The 27,932-nt window shown below is 40.3% G+C and overlaps 3 protein-coding genes across 5 annotated transcripts; 2 read left to right on the top strand and 1 right to left on the bottom strand.

Moving 5' to 3' along the window:
• The first annotated feature begins 7 nt into the window (after positions 1-7).
• On the top strand, positions 8-11,677 carry LOC148372055 (mitochondrial import receptor subunit TOM40 homolog). Of its 2 annotated transcripts, none has more exons than XM_088326729.1 (9): positions 8-156; positions 2,234-2,454; positions 3,728-3,888; positions 5,167-5,268; positions 5,328-5,433; positions 5,502-5,624; positions 7,622-7,698; positions 8,880-8,982; positions 11,267-11,677. In XM_088326729.1, exons 2-9 carry the CDS (start codon positions 2,253-2,255, stop codon positions 11,404-11,406), a joined length of 1,014 nt encoding a protein of 337 aa, XP_088182855.1. In that variant the 5' UTR covers positions 8-156; positions 2,234-2,252; the 3' UTR covers positions 11,407-11,677. The 2 variants fall into 2 exon arrangements, with proteins under 2 accessions (XP_088182855.1, XP_088182856.1); XM_088326730.1 differs by lacking the exon at positions 8-156 and adding an exon at positions 206-371.
• Positions 11,678-15,378: 3,701 nt separating this feature from the next.
• LOC148372054 (apolipoprotein E-like) lies at positions 15,379-24,860 on the bottom strand. 2 transcript variants are annotated; one of them, XM_088326725.1, is made up of 4 exons: positions 24,799-24,860; positions 18,713-18,757; positions 16,968-17,118; positions 15,379-16,025 (listed from the first exon to the last, which is right to left on the bottom strand). In XM_088326725.1, the coding sequence occupies exons 1-4, from the start codon at positions 24,827-24,829 to the stop codon at positions 15,473-15,475; spliced, it is 780 nt and encodes a 259-aa protein (XP_088182851.1). In that variant the 5' UTR covers positions 24,830-24,860; the 3' UTR covers positions 15,379-15,472. The 2 variants fall into 2 exon arrangements, with proteins under 2 accessions (XP_088182851.1, XP_088182853.1); XM_088326727.1 differs by lacking the exon at positions 24,799-24,860 and adding an exon at positions 18,846-19,498.
• On the top strand, positions 24,391-26,985 carry apoa4b.2 (apolipoprotein A4 b, tandem duplicate 2). Its single transcript, XM_088326728.1, has 4 exons — positions 24,391-24,757; positions 24,817-24,867; positions 25,992-26,142; positions 26,258-26,985. Exons 2-4 carry the CDS (start codon positions 24,828-24,830, stop codon positions 26,829-26,831), a joined length of 765 nt encoding a protein of 254 aa, XP_088182854.1. The 5' UTR covers positions 24,391-24,757; positions 24,817-24,827; the 3' UTR covers positions 26,832-26,985.
• The last annotated feature ends 947 nt before the right edge of the window (positions 26,986-27,932 follow it).

Here is a 27,932-nt window from a genome sequence, read left to right as displayed (position 1 = left end):
AAAAGTAGGCGGACCCAACTCTCATCCTACCCAATGACCACAAACATCTGCCATTGCCAGCCAATAGGCTGAATTGACTACCGGAAGTAGGCGGGCCCTTGTCAGCTACGGCCGCAGACGCTGCGGCGAACTTTACCGGTGCTCATCTTCTTTTTCGTGAGTAAATTCAAAGAAAATGTGCACATTTGCTTTTGCTTTATGACGAAAAATGTCTTAGCTGTTTTTTTGACCTGCATACAATATAAACGTTGAGCTGGTTTTGCACGGCCGGTTGTCGTGGCTATCCACATGGCATGGTGTCCGGCTAGCTAGTTAGCTTGCTAGCAACAGCATGCTAGCTAGCCTGTGTTGCAGCTCGGCTTAATTGAGAAGTTGGTTTGGCTTTCAATTTGTATTTTGTGCTCGTTTTTAATGAAAATAACTTAAAAGTTGCATTGGGGTTTGAGGGGAGTACAAATGCAATATGGATCGGTGTCAGGAAAAAGCTGCTTCACAGTTTTAATGATCATTGAGATCCCCGACTTATTCATAATGTAGTTTACAGTGGAATGAGATTTGATTGTGTGACAATTCGCCTACCCCAAGATTTCATTATTCCACTGCTAATATGCTATTTTTAGGAAACTAAAAGAATCAAAATTTTAGCTAATGCCTTACGAACACCCAGGCCTCTACACTGAATTTTTTAAATGATCAAATAGTTTAGAGTCAGTACTACATATGTGTAAATCTATAAATACCATAAACACTAAAAAATATATACGGTAGTTGTAAAGTGAAAATACTAATGGTTTACCTTTGGTGTGATGTGACTCATTTAAAAAAAAAAACTTGATTTGAATAATTAAATTAAACTATCATATAAATGTGCAATTTTTTTTTAAATATCCGAAATTTAGGTTAAGATATTTGTTTGAATTTTAAACCAGCTGAGGCTCTGCTATGAGCTGACATGATTGTTTATCATCTTGCTGCCTAATGTACCCACCCCATTTTTGGGGGGTGAAAGGCTCTGCTAAAAATAAGAAAAACCGGTGCCTCAAAACTCCCTTGTAAACCAATCGGGTCCTTTTAAATTTCCGGGAATCATTATTGACACTGACACAATAATGTTCTCAGTTTCAATACAGTAGCTATTTTTTGTGATATTCTCAAGGTTTCTTCATTTTCCTCATGTTAAGGTTTTTTGAGTTTTTCCTTGCCCTCATGTAGGCTTTAGATGTCATAATGGTCTGTAGTTTGCAATAATCTTTGGTCTGTACAGCCCTTTGAGACTCCTTGTGATAAAGGGCTATACAAATAAATACGACTTGACTTAAGCTGGTGGAGTAGCGGGTGGATGCAGAGAGGGGAGGAAACGACCGATTAAAATTAAAAATTATATTACAAGTTCCACCTGCAAGTATTGTCATGCAATTAATGAATGTCTGCTTTTATTGCCTCCTTATTTTTACGAACTGTCGCGCTTGTCAATTGTTAAGGCTCTTTAGCAAGGGTTATATTTGTGTGCCTTTTCATTTCTTGATAATTGCAAGCATCGTTTCCATGGTTATGATGTTTTTGTTTCTTTCTCTAGCCCAACTGCAAGTTTTGGGACCCAAAGCTTATAAATTCAGTACAAGTATTGGATCGCAATAACTGGCTATTTCTTTACTAAGCACACAAGATTGAACTGAATGAAGATAAAGTCATTTTGGGGGGGGTAATTCAACCAATAGCATATCGGCACTTTCATGACGATGCAAACCGGTAGCAGACCTGCATTTTCTAGGACGTCCACCGATAGCAGACAGGCACCTTTTGGAGGTATGAGCCGGTGGAGAAAATGCTGTTAAGAGGGACATTAAAAACATCTTATTCCACATCTCAATTTGAAAACGTCGAAAGGAAGGGAGGCTCTATCCTGGGGGTCTATAGTAGTTGTAAAAAGACCGCATCTTAGGGGAAAAATATCTTGATCTACACCTGGCATTTATGTCGTGCCAATATAAATGGAGGTTATTCATAATATCTTCTTGGCTTTGTTCTGTTTTATTGATTTATTTTCCTTTTGAATCAAACCCATTGATTTTGACGAATAACATTTCTTAGAATTTAGTCAAACATTAATGAAAAATGTTTGGTTTTCTAAGCATATGATATGATATCCTGAAGTATTTTTTTGTTGTTCAGTGAGCAAAATGTTTTATAGTCGCTGATAACTTATCTTCTGTCCTCTCTCTTTCTCTCGCAGTCTGTACAATCGTCAGAGTATGGGCAGTGTTCTGGCTGCCGCTTCACCCTCGCCCCCCTCGGCAGGGCAAGGGGTCCCGGGTTTGGTTTCGGTTCCCCCCGGCTTTACGATGCCCCCCGTGGGCTCCGTCTCGCCCTCGTCCGAGCTGCAGATCACCGACGTGGCGCAGTCGGCACTCTCGAATCCGGGCACGTATGAGGAGTGCCACCGCAAATGTAAAGGTAAGCCACAGGGCTGTGGTGAGCTTCTGGGTTTATTTTTTTTTAAAGCCCCCTGTGGTTAATGTGTCACCACTAGAGGGCACTGTTGTTTAATGCTAAGAAAAACCAGTGCCATTGTGTAGCAGCTATATGCCAGACAAACATGTCGGTGACCACTAGGTAGGGATTCCACTATGTAAAAGAAATACAAATTTCTCCACCTATGATTTTTTTTTTTAATACTTAAAAAATTACCATTGGAATGATAGTTCGTGTATTTTTTCGCGGTATTCAAATAGTGTTTTTTTATTATTATTTATTGAAAGTATTTTGTACCACCAGGAGGCACTGTCCCTTTAAAGGTAATCCCATATACTAAATGTGAGGAAATTTTATGTTTTTCCTTAAAATATATTTCATAGGTATATTCCAATTATTTTCCGAGATAATGTGTTTTGAAGAAGGCATGTCTTGTTTTTGTCATCCTGAGCTGTGTAATTGAAGGGACACAAGCACCCTAGCAAGCCAGTCGCTGCCATATTGTTTTACGTGTTAGTTATTTGAAGAGGTTACAAGTGAAGTTTTGGTAGTTTTTGTAGAGAATGCCTAAGTGTTGTGTCGCAAGTGAATACAGTGATTGTACAACAAAGGGCGAACAGACAAAATGGCCAAACCTAGCAAAATAAAAAAAAAATACAAGGAGAGCGCCCAATGGGGGACTAACTGAGCTGATCAATTGAAGGCAGCCCCAGCCATGCTAGAAAAACGCAAAGGCTGGTAAGCCCAAAAAAATGCCATAAGCAGCCAAGCGAATCGGGAACCAAAAATCAAACGAGGTGACAGCCACGGTGAAAAACGCGAGGCCGGACGGGGATAAACCAAGGCTCATGGCAAAACCGTCGCCAATGCCTGATTGCTGACCCAGGAAAAACACAGTGGGTAGCCCAATGGTAATGGGCTGCTAGCTAGACCAAATTATTCAAACCGCGACACGCTGCGGAAAAAAAACAACAAAATCGCCTATGCCCAAGCAGAAATTGGCAGTATGCGATCGCTGTTCACTACAATCGCCATATGATTTTGAGCTGCCTCACATGTTGTGTTAATGTGATTCGCCATTTGCTATCTGTGACACTGTTGTGTTCCTTCACTGACGTCACAGCTCTACAGCAAACATGCCAGGTGCAACATATTTGCATAATTGTAGGGAGGAAAACTACACGTTTTATGGCTTATTAAAAAAAAATATATTAGACAAAACCTTTAAGTTTAATCTTCGTTGTGATTTTTGCAGAGGTGTTCCCCATGCAGATGGAAGGCGTGCGCTTGGTAGTCAACAAGGGTTTGAGTAACCACTTCCAGGTCAGCCACACCATCACGCTCAGCACTCTGGGGGACTCCGGCTACCGATTCGGTTCCACCTACGTTGGCAGCAAACAGATGGGACCAGCTGAGGTGAAAAAGATGGCTGAATAGGCAAATCAAAAGCAGGGAAAGGGTGAACAATGTCTTTATTTTTAAAATGACTGTCTGTAATAGTTCACTCTAGAGGTGGTTGTTGCTGATAATAGAACTGAAACATGTTCATTGGTAAAATACACACTAGTAACCCAAAAGATACAGGGATCAGAATTTTCTGCGGATCCGCGGATTTCCGCTGTTTTTGAACCCCAAAGGCATTCCGACTTTTTCACTTTTTCTCTTGCGTAGCAAACAAATTCAAAATCCGACTGTCTCACTCTTTCCTTTATTGCTCTGGCGCACCCTGGCGGCCGTTAGAAAAATTGGCCGCATTGTCGCACAAGCTGCAGGGACTGAACTGCATTTGAACTTATCTTGCAGTATTTACAAAAAAGTCAGTTATGTGGGCAAATTATTTTAATCTTCTAAAAATGTTACTTAAATGATAAATATAAGCATGGTTCTGGACAAGTAAATTGCCTAAAACCCAGGAGCTTGGGGGGGGGGGTGTTGGGGGGTGGGGGGTTTTTGCTCCGCCCTGCTTTATTCCTGGACCCTGGCTATTTCTGCTGAAAATGAAAATCTCCATTCTGATCCCTGAAGATACTACATTGGCAAATTTTAGAAGCTTAATTACAATATTTTCTTGTGTGACCAAAAATGAATTTCAGCCAGGGACTGGACATGAAAGCTGCTGATAATATCCTCCAGCAACAACAAAAGTCCAAATGAGCTGGAAATAACCAACGTGTTTGAAAGAGACAATTGCTGGAGTTGGTCAGTACTCGTCTAACCATCTATCAGGAGGAGCTACTAAAATGCATGACCAGTTGAAAGAGGCAAGTGACGCTAAAGGATAAACCAGGAGAAGCTAACATAAGAACCAAGCCATTTAGTCTGAAGCCTGATCTTCTACCATTGGTGGCTAGAGAAGGAAACCGGATGTCAAGCGCCACATGTCTGAGTCTTGAGATTCTGCAACGTGTGCTTCCAAGAGCAGCTGTAAAGCTTATGATGAAGCGGGAGCAGTTACCAACAATAGCTGCAGGCCATAGCCTGCAGACAGGTGGCTAACATGGGTGGCTAGAGAAGGTAACATCTGAAAAAGGGCAAAACCTCAATGAAACATGCTAATGATAATAATTGTGCTGATTTGAAGCCTGCAGCCAAGTGGCTGGCTTGAGTGGCTAGAGAAGGAAACAAAAAAAATACTAAACGGGGCACAGAATCCGGCTATGAAATGTTTTTTTCTCTTCTTTTGTTTCCCTTCAGTCGTTCCCGGTGCTGGTGGGCGACATGGACAACACTGGGAGCCTTAACGCCCAAATCATCCACCAACTCACCTCCGTCATCCGCTCCAAAATCGCCCTCCAGGTAACCTTGCTACCCCAAACCCCGCCCCCAAATCGTATTTAACTTTTGGGTTTTCGCAGACGCAGCAGCACAAGTTCGTCAACTGGCAATGCGACTTTGAGTACCGCGGCGCCGACTTCACGTCCACGCTAACGCTGGGAAACCCCGACGTGGTGGTGGGCTCGGGTACGGCGCTCAGTCATGCCGCCGGGTTTGATTATTTTTTTTTGTCTTGAACTGTGGATTTTGAACAGGCATCGTGGTGGCCCACTATCTCCAATCCGTTACACCCGCCCTCGCTCTGGGAGGGGAGCTGGTTTACCATCGGAGACCCGGCGAGGAAGGAACCGTCACCTCGCTGCTGGGCAGATACACAGGTGGGAAATTTATTATATCACCTAAAATGTCATAAATGTCCTGTACTCATTCTCAACGAATAAATAGTGTTGTACCTAGCTTGGTTAACTTCATTTATTTTAATAAACGACTCTTCTTTCTCATGTGCCAGAGATCCTGCAATAACATGCAGGATATGTAGCCCTCGAAAAATCGGGTCAGCCCCCTCTAAGCCCCCCCTAACCTCCCCGGCTCTAAATCGTGGCTGGTAATTTAAAGGCACCCTTTTTGTTTCAGACAGTTTATTGGTGTCATGCATTTTTACATGGGAAATGGGTGCTAACCTATTTGAGAATTATAATATTCTATTTTTGTAAGGAGCTGACAGTAAGGTTTTTTCAATATTATATTTAACGCCTTTATTTTAACCCTTAACGTTTCAGTAAAATTAGCCTAAAACCCCAATCCAAGACGTGCTCAAAGTAAATTGAATGCTGTTCTTGAATAATATGGACGCAAGTGCTCCTAAGATTGAGTAATCTGAGTTGGAACACACAGAAATAGAAGGTTTTTATTCTCGTCTGAATTTTATTTTGCAATTTTGTAGCATGGACATCTTAGCTGAGTGTGTGTGAAGGGGTAAGTGTGAAGAACGTTCTAAAGCACTTTGGGAGGTCTTCAGTGACTTGGAAAGCTCGTCAAATTCGATCACAATCTGTAAAAAGGAAACATTGTTTTTTTTTTTTTTACATTATTTAATAAGGGGGATTCTAGGCGTTTCCAAAAGTGGCCATTTGGAGGCAACTAGTTTTCAACACTTAAATATTTGCAACTGTGTATTTTACTTTGGCTAATTTCTTTAAGCATTGCCAATGGGTTGTAAATGTTTGAATTCTCTTTCTGCATCTCCATCACTATTGTGCACATTTGCACGTAAAAAGGGTGCACAAAACTGAAATCACTTGTGGCATTACACACACTTATTTCAGGGTCTAATTTGAATACAATAGGAAAATCTTCAGGCAGCAGTGGTTAGCGTGTGCGCGGCACAGTTATAAGGTCTTGGGAACCTCCTGCGTTGGTTCAAATCCAGCTACCGGACTTACTGTGCGGAGTTTGTATGTTCTCCGCGTGCTTGCGTGGGTTTCCTCCAGGCACTCCGGTTTTCTCCCACATTCCAAAGACATGCATTTCAGGTGGATTGGCCGGTCCAAATTGTCCCGAGGTGTGAATGAGCGAGCGAGTTGTCTGTCCCTGTGTGCCCTCTGACTGTCTGGCAACCAGTTCAGGGTGTCCACTGCCCGATGATTGCTGGGATGGGCTCCAGCACCCCTGCGACCCTACCGAGGATAAGCGGTGCAGCTGATATGAGGAAAATCTTCATATCGATGTGTTCCGAATTTCATTGGCTAACCCATGTGTCAATCAACATTTGAATAGGTCACTATTGCCTAAAGTTATTTTGCAATAAAGGAGGCGTGGTCTTTTTTAGCAATACGGGCCCGTATAGGCTCATTTGGGCTGTGGGCCATTAAAAAAAGCCAGGCTGTACTTGTCCAAGACACACCACAGGAAATAGTGCCCATACCACCCTAGTGGTTAAGGGATTCAACCAACCAACCAACCAGTCATTATCATGTGTTTTGGAGTAAATATCGTGCGCATGTAAGGAGGTCATTGTTGTGTACTATCATCGAATTTCATGGCTGCAAAACGACGTCTTTGGTGAGTTACATCGGCTTCATGGTTTTCATGTCTTTCGTTTCAGACTGTTGTTTCTGTGATGAGTCTATTTTAAAATGGTCAGCGTATCTTAAATCCCAGTTTATTCTTTCCAATGATATGCGGCGTGACGTATTTCAGTGACTGGTGACATCGTACAGACACGTATTTGCTTTCTCAACAGCGCGCTGGCCCGCCGTCCGAACGTTAAGGGCTTCAGAGTTAGTTGACCTTTAATTTAGAATTTTCAGTATTTTGATGCAAGAAATTATACATCAATCAAATGTATTAGTGACTCGTTTGCTTTTTTTGTCAGCTCCTAACTATGTTGCCACGGTGACAGTGGGAGGAGCCGGATGTCATGCAACGTACTATCACAAAGCCAATGATCAGGTACCTTGTCAACAGCTGAGATTGTAAGCCGGGATGCATGCTCACCTTTTTTTTCCTAAATACGTGCAAAGAAATTAGGGTTCTAAATTGTATTTGGGATTTCCAAACGGTGTTTCAAAATCTGCTTTTGGCCTTGCATTGCAACTTCAAATTGAATTTGTAGTTTCAAACTATGGGCTTCAAGTGAGGGTTTTAAACAGAATTAATGGTTTAAAACTAGGGTGTCTGTCCCAAACTAGGGTTTTGGAGTAATTTTCTGGTTTTGAAGTAAGGTTTTCAACTAGTTTTTGCCTATAACTCGGATTTTTAAAGGATTTCTTGGGTTTCAAAGTAATGTTTTAGCCCCAAACTTAGAATTTAAAGACCTTTTAGTTACAAAATGGGTTTTTACCCGAATGCTAGGTTTTAAAAGCATCTTTAGGGTTACAAAGTAAGGTTTCAAGTCCAAACTAGGGTTTTTACGTCAATTTATGTTTATTTGTAGCCATTGATCACAAGGAGTTGCAGACTATTATTACACCCCTGATCTAAAACCTTCACGAGGGCTAGGAAAAACTCAAAACAGCATAAGAAAATTTTCAAAGTAGTTTTTTAAGGGTTTTGGCATCCAATTAAAGTTTTAAAGAATTTCTTGGGATTTTTAAGTAGGGCTGCAAACTACGATTTGGGCCCTCAATCTAGGGTTTTAAAGCTTCATTTGTGTTTCCAGCTAGGGTTTCAAACTAAGGTTTCAGCCCCAAACTTTGGTTTTAAAGCATTTTTAGTTTCAAAATAGTTTTTTATCTGCCTACTAGGTTTTAAAAGCATCTTTAGGGTTAAAAATTAAGGTTTCAACTCCAACTACAATTTTGGCACTCAAAAAGGGTTTTAATGCTTCACTTATGTTTCCAGCTAGGGTTTTAAAATAAGGTTTCAACCTGAAACCAATGTTTCAATGTAACCCCATACTAGTGTTTAAATAAATTCTGGGGGTTCAAAGTATGGCTTCATTTACGATTTTGTCTTTAAATTACTAGGGTTTTAAGTGTTTCTATGGTTTACAGCTAGGGTTTATAAGTAAGGTCTTTTTTTTTCAATCGAGACAATAACTGTGATGCCATATCTGGACTATAATTATCATGCATCCTTAGTTAGGAGACCACATCAACAAATTCTAATTGACAATACCTATGTCCAAACAGCTGCAGGTAGGTGTTGAATTCGAAGCCAGCACACGCATGAGAGAAACAACCACGTCGTTGGGTTACCAGCTCGATGTGCCCAAAGCTAACTTGGTCTTCAAAGGTGAGACCGCCGATGGGCCTTGTTGCCTCATTCATTTTTTTTTCTTTTTTTGACACGTTTGTCGGAATCAGTGCAAGACTTCTGGAGTTCTATTTTTGATCACTATTGAATGCGTGCAGCAAAGAATGCTTGGAATTCCAGGATGGTTCTAGTTGTGGTCACTGTTTGCATCGTTAAGGTTTTTCTCAAGTCAAGTCATTTTTATTTGTTTAGCCCTAAATCACAAAGAGTCTCAAAGGGCTTCACAGATTATTACACTATATTATACAGACTATTTTTCAGAATATTATTATACATTCCCCTGCTCTGGAGCCGACGAGAAGAGTAGGTTATTCATATGCTATAGAGTAGAAGTGAGTTTTAAGCTTAGATTTAAACATTTCCACTGAGGTTGCAGATCGGATCTCAGGGGGAAGAGCATTCCACAACACCGGTGCCCGGATGGGGAACGCTCTCGAACCAGCGGAACACTTCTTGGCTCTTGGGATCACCAGGAGACCGGCACTCTCAGAACGTAGATCCAGCAGCAGCAAAAGTGATGAAGCGCCAGAATCCATTGCCAGTAGGAGATCATTTGTTACCTTGATCAGAGCTGTCTCAGTAGAGTGGTTAGCCCTGAATCCTGATTGCATGGATTCAAAAAGGTTATTCTCGGATATGAAATCATTCAGCTGCTGTGCCACTACTTTTTCAAGTACTTTAGAAAGGAAAGGTAGGTTTGACACAGGTCTATAATTACATAAGATTTCTGGATCACGGTTGGGTCGTTTCAGTTTGTGTTTAATAACGCCGGACTTAAAAGCTGCTGGAACTACACCTGAGGAGAGTGATATGTTTATAATATTTAGAACTGAAGGTCCAAGGACGCCAAAAAGACCTTTAATAAGTGAACCTGGGAGCGGGTCAAACTGGCAAGTTGTCTGTTTGGCCGCATTCACCACCTGTTTGAGATCATCAAGTGACAGTTCACTAAAACTGGACAAATTCCCTGGACAGTCACCCTGTCGTGCATCTGTAGATTTCAGCCCTTTAATATGTGTGGTACTAATAATGTCTTTAGCAATTTCTTCCTGTATGCATTGAATCTTCTTAGTAAAGAAGACCATTAAGTCATGAGCAGAGTGGGTCGAACTATCTGCGATAGTCTGTTGCCTTGTAAGCGATGCTACAGTGTCAAAAAGGACTTTGGGATTGTTCTTTTGTGACGCAATCACCTTCGAGAGGTAGGCCAATTTTGCAGAGGCAAGGGCCGCTTTATACTTTAACAAGCTCTCACACCAGGTTTGATGGAAAACCTCAAGCTTGGTAGCGCGCCATTTTCTTTCCAATTTCATGCATTAAACCAAGGCCTGCGTCTTTTAGGACGTGATTATCGACTCATAATAGTACTGATGAAAATCATGTTTCTGTTTTTTAATTCACACAGCATTAAAAGTTGATCTGCTTTATTGGAGATTCTTATATTGAACACTTAAGATGAAGAATAATTGATTGATGCCCACGATTGCTGTTTCTTGATTTCCAAACTCGTTAGGGTTGATCGACTTTATAGAAGAATCTTATATTGAATCTTTACCATGAGAAAGATGCTTGTAAAACCAGGGTTGCTTTATCCCATAAAAAAAGATATTTTTCAATTGCACTTGGGGCCAACATTCCAATAGCAGGCTACATATTTCTGTACTTTATTTAAAATAAATTTTATTGAACAAGATATTAAATGCCCACCGCCCAAAGATAGCTGGGATGGGCTCCAGCACCCCCGCGACCCTACTGAGGATAAGCAGTGCCGATAATGGATGGAAGATATTAAATTTCTTGCAATAAAATATTTCTATTGGCAAGTGATCACATTTATTGTTTAAAAAAGGGGGCTATATGTTCCTATTATTTTCTGTAAATTAATATATTTGTGTATTTTCAGTGCTTTAAAACCAATTGGATATAACGGTCCCTTTATAAACAAATAGACAATGAAAAATAACTTTAGCTCGTAAAAGAAAACAAAAAAAAAAGGATAGGCTTATCTTTTTGCCAAGGTAGAATATTTATCACTATCTTTTTGGCAAATACAAAAAAATGAAATGCATCATTAAGTCATTTTATTTTTCCAGCCACGACCATATGCAATTTCTTTCAACTCAATGCAGCTTGCAACTCAAAATGTTTTGCCGCCACCCTCCTTCAAGGGTTCATTTAGGAAGAGGGTATCTTTATAACTGGCTGGATACTATTATTTGAAACTATAACTTAACTGTCACTAACGATTTTTTTTCCTTCTCAGGTTCCGTGGACAGCAACTGGGTGGTGGGCGCCACCCTGGAAAAGAAGCTGCCACCTCTGCCGCTCACCATGGCACTGGGGGCCTTCCTCAACCACCGCAAAAATAAATTCCAGTGCGGATTTAGCGTCATTATCGGCTAGCGGCTAGCAAAGGGCGGCGCCGGAACTGCCTTCATCGCTCCGTGGCCCTCGGCTCAGTCGCTCACAGAAACCCGGACTGTTTTTTGTTTTTCTCCGAAATTCGGAGACGATCTCTCGTGAGGGGCGACGACACAGATGACGATGGATTGGAAAAACGGTCGAGGAGGTGGGACTTGTTCTTTACGTGGGGATGGAGTCTGTGTGTAGACGTAATATATGCTGACCCGTGTGTGACGGACGCAAATAAATGTCGTTACTTTTTCTAATCGTGCTGAGGACAGAACCAGAAATGTTTTCTTCACGTCTGTTCAGTTTAAACTCATGATAAGTGTGATCAATAGATTTTGAATTTGCAAGGAGTACGGGGTGAGAAGCCTTCAAATAAGAGAATTCCACCCAGCCCTCTGAGCCACTTTTTATTAACTCCTCAAGGTTACAACAAACAAGGGGGTCCTAAAGGGTGAGGATACGAAGCACCGCAACATGATTGGCCAATAGCATCAATGATGTTATGGTCAAAACAACAAACAGTGGACAATAAATCAAAATTAGGAAATGGCACCTTGTGAAATCTATTTGAAAAACAGAAGAGACCTATTACCGTCTGAATTAATATGTAGTGAACACTCAAAGAAAATGGCTTCCAAGCCAGGGTTCGCCAACCCTTTTGACCCCTAGAACTACCTTTTTGTTGCCGATAAACACAAAGGGCTACCATTATAATATGTACCGTAAATTCCGGACTATAGAGCGCACCTGATTATAAGCTGCACCCACCACATTTTAAGAGGATAACCGCTTTTGTACTGACACAAGCCGCACCTGTATATAAGCCGCATGCGCCCACATTCAAATATGTAACACTCATAAAATTGTTATTACCAGGTTGCACTTATTGGAAGTTAAAATAGGCTCAGTCAACTAGTAAAGGTCATGCCCATTAGATATCAAATTTCCTAGAAAATCACAATGACTAGTGAGATATTTTTAGAACCAGTTTGTAGGCTATTCGGGTCGTCTTAAAGGGGTTAAGGGGAACCACGTTGGAGACCCCTGTTATAGGCGTTAAATGGGTAAATAAAGCCATGTTCTTATCAACGCATTAGCTAAAACAAAATACTTTTAAATGTTTTTTTTCTTCAAGAAATAAAATAATTCAAAAGATTACGAAAGCCAGCTCTCAAGCACATTTTTTTTTTTTACAAGGAAATCTGTTTAAAATACTTTTGAAACGTTTCTGAATCAAAAGATGCCACCAGTGGAATTTGAATTACATACATTGCACTGTTGAGGTTGCACTTCTATGAAATCCCCACTAGATGGCAATGATGTACCAAACCTTTGTGGTGAAATTCCTATTAAGGTTTCAAACAATGGTTGAGAACTGAATGACGTTTTTTTTTCTTCAAACGAGCAGCTGCCCGTCCAACTAGGTTTTCAAACTAAATTTAGGGTTTTTAAGTAGGGTTTCCAACTACTGTTTGGACCTCAAACCACTGTTTTAAACTGAATTTGGAGTTTTAAAATATGGGCCTCACATTAGTTACAAATGAGGGATGGGGCCCCAAATTAGGGTTTTAAAGTGAATTTAGGGTTTCAAATTAGGACTTTTTGTAGTTTCCAAATCCATTTGAAATTGGTTTTGGCTCCAATTAAGGGTTTTGAACTGAATTCACGGTTTAAAACTAGGTTGGGCCTCAATTTAGGGTCTTACCTGGACCCGGGGCTTCCTGATTGGTTTTAAACTAGGATTTGGAATTCAACTGAGGAGTTTGAACCGAAGATTGAGTTTCAAACTAAGATTAAAAACTAGCTCTGGGCCTCATTGGGGTTTTAACCTGAATTCAGGGTCTCAAACTAGGAAAAAGCAACTTTAAACCAGAGTTTAGGCCTCAAACTAAAATAGTGTTTTAAACTAGTGATTGGGGCTTTTTGTCCAGGTTTTTAAAAAAATGTCCAACTTAAATTATCCAACCAGAATAACAACATAATATAGATTACATGTGATTATATAAAGGAGTGGAAAATTAGTGGACTTTGAGCCTCCACGTTGGAGGTTGACTGATGATCCACAGGACAAAAACATTACAAGGCGTCTTGGATTCCACATTTGAGAATGAAACAAATCAAAAAATGGAAAATATTCCCCAACACAACAGAGAAAATACTCCCAAAAAGTAAAAAATAAATGTATTTAAAAGCAGGAAAACTGCTCTACAGAGCTATATATGAAAACAAGTATTTCCTAAAGCTAGAGAAAAGCTTGCCAAAATGAAGACAAAAAACATTGTGTATATTCCCAAATACTTCAAAAGAAAATATAAATTCTCAAAAAGTAAAACTAGAAAAACAGAAATACAAGAAGAAATGTTCAAAAGGCTAACAAAAGTTTTTTTTTTTTTTTTGCTAAACAAGAAAAGAAATCTCCAAACATGGACAAAACATTGGAAACGGAACTCAAGAGAGAAAACGTTCTAACAATATTTCCAAATGTCCCCAGACAATTTCCAAATACTGGATGAATAAAATGAAAATGCTCCTGAAATTATATATGTATACATGATAAAACAAAGTGCTGCAAAGTTGTGATTGAAATGGTTGGTGGTTTTCAAATTAAGGTTTGTGCACCCAACTGGATTTTTACGCAACAGTAGGACAGCGTGGCATAATGAGAGAATGGCATTACAGTAGAACCATATTCCTCCTGATAGTCTTTTTTTTTTTTTTTTTTTTAAATACATCATTTTTCATTCTAGATTGATAACACCGCAGTGTACATCGTTTACAAGGCAAAGACAATTCAATGTTCTTGTTTTCAATCTCAGATTCCTAGGTTTTTTTTTCCTCAGGTCAAGAAATGCTGACAGTTGTCGAATTCCTTTAGCCGGCGTGCCGCCACACGCTGGACGAAAACTAACAAAAAACACGCGAGGTGGCTTCCTTTTGTCTTACCTGGACAAGTCCAAACGAGTAAGACGATGCAGTTGAGATAAAATGAGACCGCCGTGCCTGCTGGAAGCATAACAGCCAAGAAAATCAAAGGATTCTATAATGACTACCATTTTTATTTGTCCTAAAAAGAGCCAATAACTCAAGCAAAAGGGCCCAGAGCTGGTATAAACGGCTAGTTTTAGCTAGTTTATCTAGTCAGAGAAGCTACTAAAAAGCGCGTATAGTAAATTTGTCAAGCTTCAGGACCCTGAATCACGGAACTCGGTGACAAGAGTGGCTAGAGATGAAAACAATGCATTAAAAGAAAACTGGAGGATGGATTAATCTTTATTTCCATAGCACAGATAATGATAATAGCGCCGAGCTGCAGCTAATTGGCTAGCATGAATGGTTAGAGAAGGAAACAGTTGTAAAAAAAAGCAGAAACCTGTAGGACAAAGCAAGCTTTATTCTCAATATTGTCTAACAATAGCGGCTAACCTTAGCCTTCATCCAAGAGCAGTTAGATAAGAAACATTGGAAAAAAACTTGAAACCTGAAGTAGAAAACAAGCTTTATTTACATGGAGCAGCTAACATTAACAATAGCAGCCTAGCCATTGCCTGCAGCCAAGTGGCTAACATGAGAATGACAACACTGGGGAAAAAAGTTAGAAGCTTAAGGGCGAAACCAGCTTTATTAACACGCAGTTGCTAACATTGACTATAAAAGCTAGTGGCAAGCAATAGCCTTCAGCCAAGTAACATAAGTGGTTAGAGAAAGAAACAGTAGAAAAAGGTGGATGCCTGGATAAAAGGGCTCAGCTGAGTCCAGTAAGTGGCTGTTGCATGCTAAAGGCACGACAACAACAAGCTCGCTTAGCACTTGGCCATGTTTATGAAATAGTACATGTTTTTGCTTACTTTTTTATACCACAAGGGGTCACTATATATTACACACTGTCCCTTTAAAAAGTCAAAGGATAAATGTGTCCATGGGATGCATTTGATTAGATATATCTAGCAAAGTAAAGACAAGCAATTGATGAGAATCACTTTTTATTACAAAAACAAATCACAATAAATATTTACGGATCAGTGGAACTAAGAAATAAATACAAATTCAAATTTCAAAATCAGTTGTTCTTGACCAAAGTTTTGAGATGTTCCTGGAGGTCTGTGGCAAAGAGGTCCAGTTTTTCCTTGAGGTCTTCGGCATAGGGGGCCACCATGCGGCTCACCTGCCGGCTCTTGAAGACCACTTCCTCCTGCATCTTTAAGGTCAGGGGGGCGACCTTGAGCCGGAAGTTTTCCAGGTGTCGGCTCACCTGCGCCACCAACTGGTCCCGGAAGGGCGCCAGGTTTTGCTCCACGTCCCGCAAACTGGCAACCAGGTCTTCGGTCCGCCGCCGCAGCTTCTCCTTCAGCCGATCGGAGTCCACGTTGTCAGCGTAGGCGCTCAGCTCGAGTTTTAAAAGCTCCACCTTGTCCCGGATTTGGGCCTTGGCGCTGTCCGAGTACTGCTCGAATTTGTGGCCCACCGAGTTCAGGTCCTGGCTCAGGGCCGCTCTCAGAACGTCCGCCTCCTCGCTGATCTTGGACATCAGGTCCTGGGCGGCCAATGGGAGCTTTTCTTTCAGAGTGCTAGCGTAGCGGCTAGCCAATTCGGCTGTCTCGGCCAGTTGGGCGCTGCGAGGAGAACAGATCACATCATTGCTGTTTTTTGTTCCGTTATCCCTCGCTACTCTCGCTTTTCTGACTCGCCAACCTCAGCGCATTGAAAAATATTCTGCAATCCATTATCCCAGATTGGTTTCCGTGAACGAGGACGGATAAGAGTACATTTGTGTTGGGCCGCACTTTTTTCTCTGTTCTGTCAACCAAAAAGTAAACTGCTCTTGTGCGTGCGCGATCGCATATTGCTGTGACAAGGAACCAGCAGAGCACGTTTTTGTCGGGCGCTGCTGCATTTTTACGCCGTCCTATCAACCAAAAATTGGATTGCATCTTTGTAACCGGGATCCATTATCCCCAATCTCACATCGCTGTGAGTGGGGATCTGCAAAAACACTCTCTTGTCAGGCATGGCAGCTTTTTTGCCATTACTGTATTTCCGCCTAAATTTGACATTTCTTGGACGGCCACAATCCATTATCCCTGATTGCATATTTCTGCGAATAGTTTTGTGGGGCATGTCATTCTGGCTTGGCTAAAATGAAATTTCCTGTTTTGGCTCCAACCCATTATCCAGTTTCAACTGAGTCACAGCCTTATTTCACCTTCTTACAGCCTAAAATGAACAGCACACATGCAGCCGCAATCCATTATCTCCGCGCAACTTATGTTCCCAGAAGGGGTTGGCAGATGTAAAACAGCTTACGTAATTGACTTGTGTACGTGCAAATTCTCTTGCGATTCCCAGTATGTGTGTCATAAGGTATACCCTGGGATACAGCATCCCCACCATGTGACATTTTCATTTTACCGTGAAGGATAATACCCCCCCTTTATCTATACGACATTTCCCCCATTATACGACAACGACGACAAATTCTCAGAAACCCCCGGGATATGGCATCCCGTGCTCATTAGGATCTTGTGGTCTACCTGAAAACCAAGTTGAGAACTTACTTGACTTCAGCTCCGAACTGCGACTTGATGACCATCTCCAGAGTGTCGTCGGCCGTCTTGCTCGCTTTAGCGATGTAGTCCCAAAACGCGTCGGTCAGAACTTCCATGGGAGGTTTTGGGGCGTCGGCGTGAAAAAAGTTGGCATGGCAACCTGTTGGGGAAGGACGGATCGCAGAAACCCTAGTGTCATTTGGCCTGTGATATCACCCCGTATCACGATACAACTGCAAGGTTTCTGAGCTTCAACGTTGGCACCATTGTATATGTATTGAGTTTATATTGTTTGATAAAATGCTTAGAAGCCAAGTATCAATAATTGGCCTGTGATATCAACAGTATCATGATACAGATTACCAACACGTCTTCACAATGCAATGTTGATTTGAATCACTATGCAAGTTGACGATAATTTACAAATGTTTTAATTTTTCAAAATGCGATTTTGTTTTTATATTTCATCCATGACAAACAGCATCGTGACACAACAGCAGTAAATAATTTATCAGTTACAGTATCATCATGAATATTTTGATAATTGTGACTGATAATGTTCGCTAGCTGTTTTCATCAAAAATTAGGGTTTTAAACTAAATTTAGGGGTTCAATATGCTGTATGAAAATTTTGTTCGGGCCTCAAATTAGGGTTCTAAACCTAATTTAGGGTTTCCAACTAAGTTTTTTGCTTCATATTAAGGTTTTAAATGAATTCAGGGTTTTTCTTATAGCATTTAAAATTATGGCCTGGGCTTCAAGGTTTTAAGCTGAATTGAGGGTTTTCAAATACAGTTCAAACTATGGTCTGGGCCTCAAATTAGAGATTTAAATATAAATTAAATTTTTAAAAATGTTTTTGGGGTTAAAATTGTGGTTGAAAACTAAATTTCGGGTTTAAAAAGGATTACAAACTAGGGGTTAGACCTCAAATTGGGGTGTTTTTAAACTGAATTCAGGGTTTCTCTATGGTTTGAAACTAGTTCTGTGCCTCAAATTAGGGTTTCAAACTGATTGAAAGCAATTTTTTTGAACTTTATATTGGGTTTTTAAACTGAAATATGATATAAAACCATGGTTTGGGCCTCAAATTAGGGTTTTAATTGTAATTTAAAGTTTCAAAAACGTTTTTGGGCTTCATTTCATGGTTTAAAACTAAATTTCTGGTTTAAAATGTTACAAACCAGGGTTTAGACCTCAAATTAGGGTTTCAAACTGAATTTAAGGTTTCAAACTCTGATTTAAAGAACTTTTTTAAACTTTATATTGGGGTTTTAGACTGAGTTAGGATTTCCAGGTAGAGTTTAAAACTATGGTTTGGCCTCAAAATTGAGTTTTACTTGTAATTTGAGTTTCAAAAACGTTCTTGGGCTTCATATCATGGTTTAAAACGGAATTTCTGGATTACGGGTTCTAAACAGAGTCAGGGTTGGAATTAAGATTTTTAACTACTGTTAGGGCTTCAAATAAGGGTTTTAAACTGAATTTAATGTTTAAAACTCCAGATTCAAACAAGTTTTCGATCTTTATATTGGGGTTTCACAGTGAATTTAGGGTTTCCAAACAAGGATTTAAAATTTGCGTTTGTGCCTCAAATAAGGGTTTTTATGGTGAATTGAGTGTTTCAGGTTACAGTTTGAAACTAGGAATCGGGCCTCAATTTAGGGTTTCAAACCAAATGCGGGGTTTTTAAGACCATTGTGACAACACAAAAAACATTTTATTGTGTTTGATTTTTATAGCTTGCAACTTACCAGAAAGCGCAACTAAGAGGATCAAAACAAAGACCTTCATGATGGCTGCAAACACAAACAAGATTTCAGCTTCAGTTCGACATCGAGCAGTTGCAGATAATTGGACTCTTTTGAAACCCTACTAAATCCTCACCTGCTCTGTTTGAGTGACTGTCTTTTGTAGAGTGAGTGCGTGCTCGTTGCTCATTTATACCGCGCGAGCCCGACGGTTGTAGCGTCGGAGGCAAAGTCCAGAAGTTGTTGCCGTGTTGTCACTACAACGTCACATGACTCGAGCTAACGACGTCATTCGAAAAATCGGGTATCAGGACACACCTTTTGGGGTTTTCGTTCTCGAAGACGTGGTGAGGACGTCCTCAAGTGAGCTTTTAACGTTAGCAAAGGGGTTCAGATAACAGATGAACGCGGAAATGTGTGGTACAGCTGGACTTTGAAAGAGGGTCACGGTCTGATTGACCACGCCTGGTGTGCCTGACTTCTATTGATTTCATCGCTTTTTGTTCTTGGATTTCATCGCTGTGATAAGAAAATTGGAGAAACAAAACCTGGAAATAAGTCATCAAACTTTGACACTACACACGGATGCAAAATATTTCGGAATTCGGGATCAGGACAATTCTATTTTTGGTAATTCCATCGTAAGGGTCAGTCAGAGGACAAAATCTAACAGGTTATTCAAAAGGTTACTAAAGGTTACTTAATAACTTGTGAAGCCCTTAGAGACTAATTGTGATTAAGGGCTATACAAATAAAAATGACTTGACTTGACTAAAGGTTATTCAAAATGGCCGACATTCACTAGCAGGCTAGCAAAAATACGGCAGCGTAGCTAAAATGAATCATCGGCACTCTTTAGCTTTTCTGGCAGCCAAACTCAAATGGATCATTAACATCTATAGCAGTTTAAGAGCAGCCTAACTTGATCGCTGACATTTATAGTAGCCTAGCTTGAGTGGATCCGTGTCTACAAGCTGTCGATGGAAGCCTTGCTAAAATGGATGCTTGGGGTCTAATAGCAGTCTACGGCAGCCTAGCCAAAATTGACCTTTGCCAGCCTAGTTTGAGTGGATCTTTGGTTTCTAGAGCAGTTAATAGAAGCCAAATTAGAATGGTTCTTTGACAACTGTAGCCGTCTTTGGCAGCCTAGAAAATGGATCTTTGGCATCTATAGCCCGCTATGCCCACATAGCTCAAATGGATATTTGACATCTATAACAGTCTGTGGCAGCCTTGCTAAAATGGGTCTTTGACGGCATCTAGCTGTCCCTGGCAGCCTAGCTCGAATGGATCATTAGCATCTATAGCATTCTAAGGGCAGTCTCACTTTAATGGATCGCTGACATCTGGGGCAGGCTAGTTTGAGTGGATCTTTGGTTTCTAGAGCAGTCAATGAACGCCTAATTCGAATGGATCTTTGACAACCGTAGCTGTCTTTAGCAGCCTAGACAAAAATGGATCTTTGGCATCTATAACCCTCTATGCCTACTTAGCGCAAATGGATAGTTGACATCTATAACAGTCAGTGGCAGCCTCGCTAAAATGGGTCTTGGGTGCTATTTAGCTGTCCCTGGCAGCCTAGTTAGAATGGATAATGAGCATCTATAGCAGTCTACAGGCAGCCTAACTTGAATGGATTGCTGACATTTATATTAGACTAGCTTGAGTGAATCTGTGTCTATAGGTGTCGATGGAAGCCTTGCTAAAATGGATGCTTGGGGTCTAATCGCCGGTTATGGCAGCCTAGCCAAAATTGACCTTTGGCATCTAAAGCCCTCTGTACAAGCCTAACTGGAATGTAAAATTTGGCATCTATAACAGCAAAAATGGCGCTATTTGTCTGTGGCAGCCTAGCCTGAATGCACATTGGCGTCTTTAGAGGTCCACGGGAGCCTAGCTCGAATGGATGCTGACATATGGGGCAGCCTAGTTTGAGTGGATCTTTGGTTTCCAGAGCAGTCAATGGAAGCATAATTTGAATGGATCTTTGACAACCCTAGCCATCTTTAGCAGCCTAGGAAAAATGGATCTTTGGCATCTATAGCCCTATATGCCCACTTAGCTCAAATGGATATTTGACTTCTGTGGGAGCTTCGCAAGAATAGGTCTTTGGCGCTATTTAGCTTTCCCTGACAGCCTAGCTCAAATGGATAATTGGTGTCTATAATATGACAGCCTATCTTGAATGGATGCTGCTAGACAATAAAAACAAATCAGCCTAAAAGGATTTCTGCATCATTGGATGTTCCTTGTTGCAATCCGTCTGTTTCACCCCATAGTTCCTGTTGTACAAATAAACCAACTGGTAAAATGATTTCCCATATGGCCGTTGGCCTCTGATCTTTTGATTGACACAACTCTCGGCCAATAGCCAGCTTTTTCTCACGGTCCACAACCCACATTGGCCAATAAAACGGATATTGCCTCTTTATTCAAATGATGATTGACACATTGGTTAGCCAATGAAATTCTGAAAAGACGATACAGCAGATGTGCAGAGTGTATTTAAACAAGACACCAAAATAAACGTCACTTGTGATTCATTTTTACGCACCATTATTATCTGCAGGTGTGCACAATAATTATAGAGATGCAGAGGAGAAGTCAAACATTTACAACTCTGTCAAAAAGTTAAAAAAAAATTGGCCAAAGTAAAATACAGAGTTGCATAGGTTTTATAGCTGTAAACACTGCAAAAAAAAATCAGGGGAGAATAAAACCCTTCTATTTCTATGTGCTCCAACTCTGATTGCTCATTGTTAGTTGCACTTGCAGCAATTACTTCAGTTTGGACAAACCTTCAGTGTGTTACCTTCCAAAAGAGACCCAAGGCCTCCATAGTTTCCAAACGGTTCAAGAACAGCATTCAATTTATTTTTGAATTGGATTGGGATTTTCGGGGAAGTTTACTGAAACGCTAAGGGGTTAATTCATATCAGCCGTTCCCCCCCCGCTGCATCCATCAGCTACTCTCCTTGACCAGATCAATTCATGTCATATCAAAGGTAAATGGAATGTAATATTTCTTTTACGTGTACAATGTATATTTATTCATGTTTCTTAAATCCTTCTTTACTTTTTATTTATTAATTCTTTTCACTTTTTTTTGTCTCATTTTGTCCTTTTTCCTCTCACTTCATGGCTGGTCAAAGACTGAAAAGAAAACTTTTGCTTTTTGGTCACTTTAAGTCTCTGTAGTCTGTTACTGTCCTTTTGTATTATATACAATAACATATATATATATATATATATATATATATATATATATATATATAAATAGAATGACATCTAGTGGTTAAATACTACACACTGTCCCTTTAACATTACGTACCACATGAGCTAATTCACAGAGGTTTTTATCCCCCTCTTTGCGACGCCCACCTCAGAACAGATTTTTGTTGTTTCCCCGGGGTCTACTGTATACCATTTTGTCGTTTTAAAGGGACAGTGTGTAATATTTAGTTAAAAAATCATGTACTATAAAAACAAATATCGATTTGAATAACAAGTTAAAGTACACAATTCCCTCGGCAATTGTGAGAGTTGGGGCTGGATCTGCAAGATGTTAGCGTGTAACTGACAGCATGAAGTTGTTATCATGTAGGCGTTAGCACGTTGCAGCAATAAGGAGATGCCTCAGGGAAAGTTTAAAAATCACACCTATAGTAATAACGTAGTTATAACACTGTGTACCGTATTTTCCGCACTATAAGGCGCACCTAAAAGCCTTTATTTTTTTCAAAAGCTGACCATGCGCCTTATAATACAGTGCGCCTTATTTATGGATCAATTTTAAAATTGCAAAGATTTCCAACTAACTTGCAGCCGCCGACTAGATTTTCCCCCGAACGCCAAGTAGTACGCGGTGTATGCTGGGATTTATTTACCGGCGTTTCATTGGCTAACCAATGTGTCAATCATCATTTGAATCGATCACTATTGGCTAAAGTTATTCGGAGGTCAAGGGGTGGATCCTTTTTATCATTTACAGGCTGGCATTGGCTTGAACGGCGAAACAAAGCCTGCAATTGGCCGAAAAAGATGAATGTGTATAGCACGTGGCTGACGGCATAGAGAAAGCATTTTTTTCTATTCTGTATTTGAAAATATTTTATTCTCCTGGATTTACTAAACTCACGGATATAAGAGGACATTGGTTGGACATTATTATGAACACAACGACTTCGGTGAGCTACTCCGGGTTTTATATTGTCCCTGTATCTTGTTTCAGACTGAACTCGATGTTTCTGTGATAAGCGGTGCAGATAATGGATGGAATGGAGTGTCTATTTTTAAATTAAACTCAATTCCAAGTGTTTATTGTCATATGCACAGTAAAGCTGCGAGCGAAAAAGAAAATAGATACTAAGGAATGCTTGGCATTTCTTGAATCCCAAGACTTTAACCTTCCGAATGATGGAACGATGCATTTGAGTGACATCGTACGGACACTGCATCCGCACGTGTTTTCGACACGTATTTGCGTCTTTGCAAGTTTTCGGAATGTTAAGGGGGTAATAAGTTGGACTCAACTATCTGACTGTTTTGTCCACGTTCCCATTGTAGCGCCTTATAATCCGGTGCGTCTTATGTATGTCAAAAATAGGACCAAAAACTATTTTTTCGGGGTGCGCCCTATAACCCGGTGCGCCTTATAGTGCGGAAAATACGGTAATTACATTTTGAATGGGAACATGGTCAATACTTTTTGTATTTGACATAAGATGAGGCTCTCCTAGAGGGAGCTGACGTCTTTATTGCCCCAAATTTTGCCCCCACCCTCTTTTTTTCTCTCTTTATTTTTCCTTCCTTTTTAAATGTTTTTCATTTTTATTTTTCTCTTTCTATATTCTTTGCTCCATTCTTTATTTTTTCCTAGTTTTTTCTTGCTTTTCTTTATTCTTTGTATCTCTTTCTTTTCCTCAATTCTCTTTATTTCCATTTTACTTGTTTTTTTTTCTTTTGATGTACTTTTTGTTTTACTATTCCCTTTTTATTTATTCTTGCCTTCTCTCTTGTGTCATTTTCTTAATTTCCCCCTTTACATTTTTTCTTTTATTTTATATTCCTTTATTTCTTTTTTACATTTGATATTATTTTCCTTATTCTCTCCTTCATTCTTATTCTTTCCTTAAATCATGCCTTCCTTAATTCTTTTCCTCAATCTTTCTCTTTCTTTTTGGATTTTTATTTTTTCTTTCCTTCATTTCCTTTCTTTCCTTTTTTCTTCTTTCTTCCTTTCTTCTTTATTTCCTCTCCTTACCTCTTTTCTTTCTGTGTGATCAAATACTGTGAATGAAAAATGTTCCTTTTTGGTCAGTTCAGGTCTCCGTGGTTTTTAACCTTACTTGTGGGTCTTTGATTGCACTACACAATAGAATGACATCTAGTGCTCAAATATTACACCATGTCCCTTTAATGTTTTCACCTGCGGTACCGTTTTAACAAATTAGCAAATGTTTCTATCCCCACTATACAGCGACTTTACTCTGAAATCCCCACCTCGGAAGAGATTTTTGTCATTCTCTCGAGTGTCCAATGTATGGTCTGAGACATTGACATTGAGCCAAGTGACTGATCTTGTAGTTACGTAATGCTGTTATGGTTATTTTTTGGGGTTTTGACGTCATTTTTGGAGAGAGGGCCTTAAGAGGCTGACGAAGGCAACGTCTTGTGAACCTTGCTCAGCCTGACTCATTGCGGCTGTCATCGGAACTTTGACCCACAAATCTAAGAACGGTAAAAAACAATGAAAGAGCGCAAAGCTGATTTTTTTTTTTTTACAACTATCTAATCAACGGTACATCAGCTTCTCGCAGATAAAGCTTGGTTTGAGGATGAATTCCAAGAGAAAGGACATAAATCTAGCTAACCGTGTCCCGCAGATGCCTTGCTTTTGCTTAGGACATCAGTGGAGATAGTGAGTGACAGCAAGGCATTCGCGATTTGGACTTTGGGATTATTAGCGTCGGTTTGGCTATAAAAGCGACTGCCGATCGTCCGATGAGCAGAAGCACTGCAGAGTTTTTCTGGCAGATACTCTCACAGGTAAGGAATTTTGTCGCATCGTCTCATCGAATCGTGCTGACCTGACGTCTTTGTTGTAGATCCAACAACCATGAAGGTCCTCGCCGTCCTCGTTCTGGCCGTGTTCACTGGTGGGTACAAAGATTTCCTTTCAAAATACAGTAGGACCCCGGGATAAGGCATGAATGCGTTCTGAAGTGGGGATCATAAAGGGAAATTGCTGTATAGTGGGGGATAAAAACCTATGGTAATCAGCTTCAAACCCCCCTGTTACCCAAGGATAAAACATTCAAATAACTAAATAGTTTATACTAATTACTACTTATGTCTCATGTAGGATTGAATAACATTAGAAATAAATATCACTGGAAGTTAAAAGTCACGATAATTAGCTACAAAACTCAAAAACATTAAAATAATAAAATAGTTAATAGTAACTTACTTGTCAACCTCAGTCAATTCTCCTTATTAAGAGATTATGTACTTTACAAACCAACGGAGAACCTGTTTACTCACAGCAAGACTGACTATGTAGACAATGTGTAATCAAATTTATTATGTCTACCAAAAAACAATTCTTTCAGCATCTTTTTAAATTCTTTCACCACTTGCAGTAAATTTAGTGTTGCTTATTATATGTAGCGGTATATTTATAAATATGTACAAAAATATTTATATGCTGTACACAATAACAAACTATAAAAAAACATAAAATAGGGAGAAAACATCAGTTTACAGGTATGTAAATCGTTTAAGGTAGGTACTACTTACGTGTAATATATGATTATTAACATTATAAATACATTTTCATCTACACGTAAAGGCATAAATCCTTTATAAGCTGGTAATTGTAAAGGAAAATTGCCATACAGTAGGGGACAAAAACTTATGCTAATTAGCTCTGTAACCCCAGTTCTCCAGATATGTTAAAATGTTAAAATAACAAAATAATACTTATGTGTAAAACACTATTGAATAAGATTGGAAATAAAGTAAAGGAAACTATCTGCCTTTGGTGTGATGTGGCTTGAGCTGGCTGAGTGGAGTAGCAGGCGGATGCAGAACTGGAAGCAGACAGCAGAGTCAAACGAAAACTGGATTCAAAACTTCCACTTGGGAGGATTGTTCTAAGAAGATTTACCTGATTTAATCACCTCTTTAATAAAAGTTCCTGTGGTCGATTGGTTACGGTGATATCAGTAGGATTTTTTTTCTAAAATGTGGAACTGAAACAACTTTCGTGTGTTTCCTCTAGGCTGCAATGCCAACCTATTCTACGCCGATGCACCCAAGCCCCAAATTGAGGTGCTTACCGACGCTTTCTGGGACTACGTCGCCAAAGTCACACAGACTGCTGACGATACCCTCCAGATGATCAAGAAGTCTCAGTTGGGACAGGAATTCAGGTGTGCCCTTTCTTAGTTTCCATAGGATTTTGTGAGACCCTGGTGGTCAGCCAGAATCTTACTAAACATTGTGAACCACCGAGAAGAGTCGTTTTACGTTTCCGTATTTCCTTAGCGCCCGATTGGCTGATGGCACCGACATGGCAAACCAGTACGCCGTCACCCTGCACGAGCAGCTCCCCCCTGCAGCCCAGGACCTGATCGCCAAGGTGAGCGCCGAGGCCGACAAGCTGAAGGAGCGCGTAACCCTGGAACTGGCCTCCGTCCGGGACAAGATGGAGCCCTACACCAATGACATGAAAGTCCAGATCCAAGAGAGAATGGACCTGATCCAGGCCGAGCTCAACCAGCTCATGGCCATGGATGCTGAGACCCTCAAGTCCGAGTTGGTGAGGAGGAGCGAGGAGCTCAAGTCCAACCTGGAGCAGACCGTGGCAGACCTCCAGGCTAAGCTGGGACCCCAGACCGACGAGCTGATGCAGAGGGTGGACGAGCACCTGAAGACCTTCAAGGACAGCGTTGCCCCCATGACAGAGAAGCTCCAAGCCGAGATGACCCAGAGAGCCCAGCAGATGAAAGATCTGGCCACCCCTTACATCGGAGAGCTGAGGGAAACCCTGGACCCCTATGCCCAGGACCTCCAGGCTCGTCTGACAGAATTCTATGAGGAGTTTGTCAAAACCAACTAAGTTGAGCGCAGTAAGGACTCCAAGTTTGTCAGCGAAGGGCCAAGGCTAGCTCATTGGTATCGGAAAAAATGTTCATGGTTTACAGTTGTACTCAATGTTGGTCTGTTCCAAGCAGTCTTCCATCAATATCACAATAAAGCCCTTCCAAAAAATATACTTTTGTAAGTTTTTTACTGGTGGAAACACGTCAAACTACATTACATCTTATACATCTTGATTTTTTGGGGGTTTCCAATTCCAGTACTATAGAGCCCAAAGATTAACCAACAATCCATTCTGAGGTGGGGATAACACCGTAAAATTGACATATAGCAAGGGATAGAATCTCTTGGCAATTAATCAATGCGATCAAACTCCCGGTACCCCAGATAGAAATGTTAAAATACAAAAACATGATATAGTCAGTACTAATATGTAATTTACGCGCATATCATTAAATTACAAAGTAAAAGCATAAAAATGTGAAATAAAAATCACATTCTAATTGGTGTGACATGACTTGAGCAGTGAAGTAGCGGGTGGATGTAGAGCAGGGAAGAGAAGGCAGAGTAATGATGAAACGTATTGCGAGGATTCCAACCTTTAATCACCTCATTTTGAATAATAATCCCGATCGTCGAATGAGAGGGTTTGATTGTCTTCTATGTATTTTATGATAATCACAAGCATCGTTTCCATGGTATTAGTGTTTTTACCTCTCCCTTTAGACTCACTGCAAGACTTGAGACCCATAGCAAATATATACAGTACAAAAAATGTAGTATTGTAACGCCAACTGGGAGTTTTTATAAAGAGAGGAGAATGGCATTGTGGGAAGGAGTTCAGCCAATAACATATTGACATTTTCAGGAAGTTGTGACACAAACTAATAGCAGACCAGCATTTTGTATCAGGTCAACCAATAGCAGATGGGCATCTTAGAGATGTAACTCCATGACGTAACACACAAACGCGAAGCCCTGAATTTAAAGGTTTTTGCGCATTCGAAATAATTTTACTGAATTGTCTTCACTGTCATTGATAACAGCGTATAAACGTTGGTTGCAATGTTTTTGGACAAACAAAATGAGTTACGATGTTGTATAATGGGGGAAATTCCAT

Source organism: Urocampus carinirostris, chromosome 2 (assembly GCF_059441175.1).
Source record: "Urocampus carinirostris isolate Australia breed hairy pipefish chromosome 2, RoL_Ucar_1.0, whole genome shotgun sequence".
In the NCBI taxonomy this organism is placed as follows: domain Eukaryota; kingdom Metazoa; phylum Chordata; class Actinopteri; order Syngnathiformes; family Syngnathidae; genus Urocampus; species Urocampus carinirostris.
This window is presented reverse-complemented; position numbering and strand designations above follow the sequence as displayed.

Bases quoted from the DNA above. Each gene is read 5' to 3' on its own strand.
- apoa4b.2 (XM_088326728.1), top strand. From the start codon at position 24,828: ATGAAGGTCCTCGCCGTCCTCGTTCTGGCCGTGTTCACTG. The intron at 24,868-25,991 runs GTGGGTACAAAG...TGTTTCCTCTAG, and splicing joins CGTTCTGGCCGTGTTCACTG to GCTGCAATGCCAACCTATTC. The intron at 26,143-26,257 runs GTGTGCCCTTTC...GTATTTCCTTAG, and splicing joins CAGTTGGGACAGGAATTCAG to CGCCCGATTGGCTGATGGCA.
- LOC148372055 (XM_088326729.1), top strand. From the start codon at position 2,253: ATGGGCAGTGTTCTGGCTGCCGCTTCACCCTCGCCCCCCTCGGCAGGG. The intron at 5,625-7,621 runs GTGGGAAATTTA...TTTTTTTGTCAG, and splicing joins GCTGCTGGGCAGATACACAG to CTCCTAACTATGTTGCCACG. The intron at 8,983-11,266 runs GTGAGACCGCCG...TTTCCTTCTCAG, and splicing joins AGCTAACTTGGTCTTCAAAG to GTTCCGTGGACAGCAACTGG.
- LOC148372054 (XM_088326725.1), bottom strand. From the start codon at position 24,829: ATGGTTGTTGGATCTACAACAAAGACGTCAG. The intron at 18,758-24,798 runs GTCAGCACGATT...TTGTGTTTGCAG, and splicing joins ATCTACAACAAAGACGTCAG to CCATCATGAAGGTCTTTGTT. The intron at 17,119-18,712 runs GTAAGTTGCAAG...CTTCCCCAACAG, and splicing joins CCTCTTAGTTGCGCTTTCTG to GTTGCCATGCCAACTTTTTT.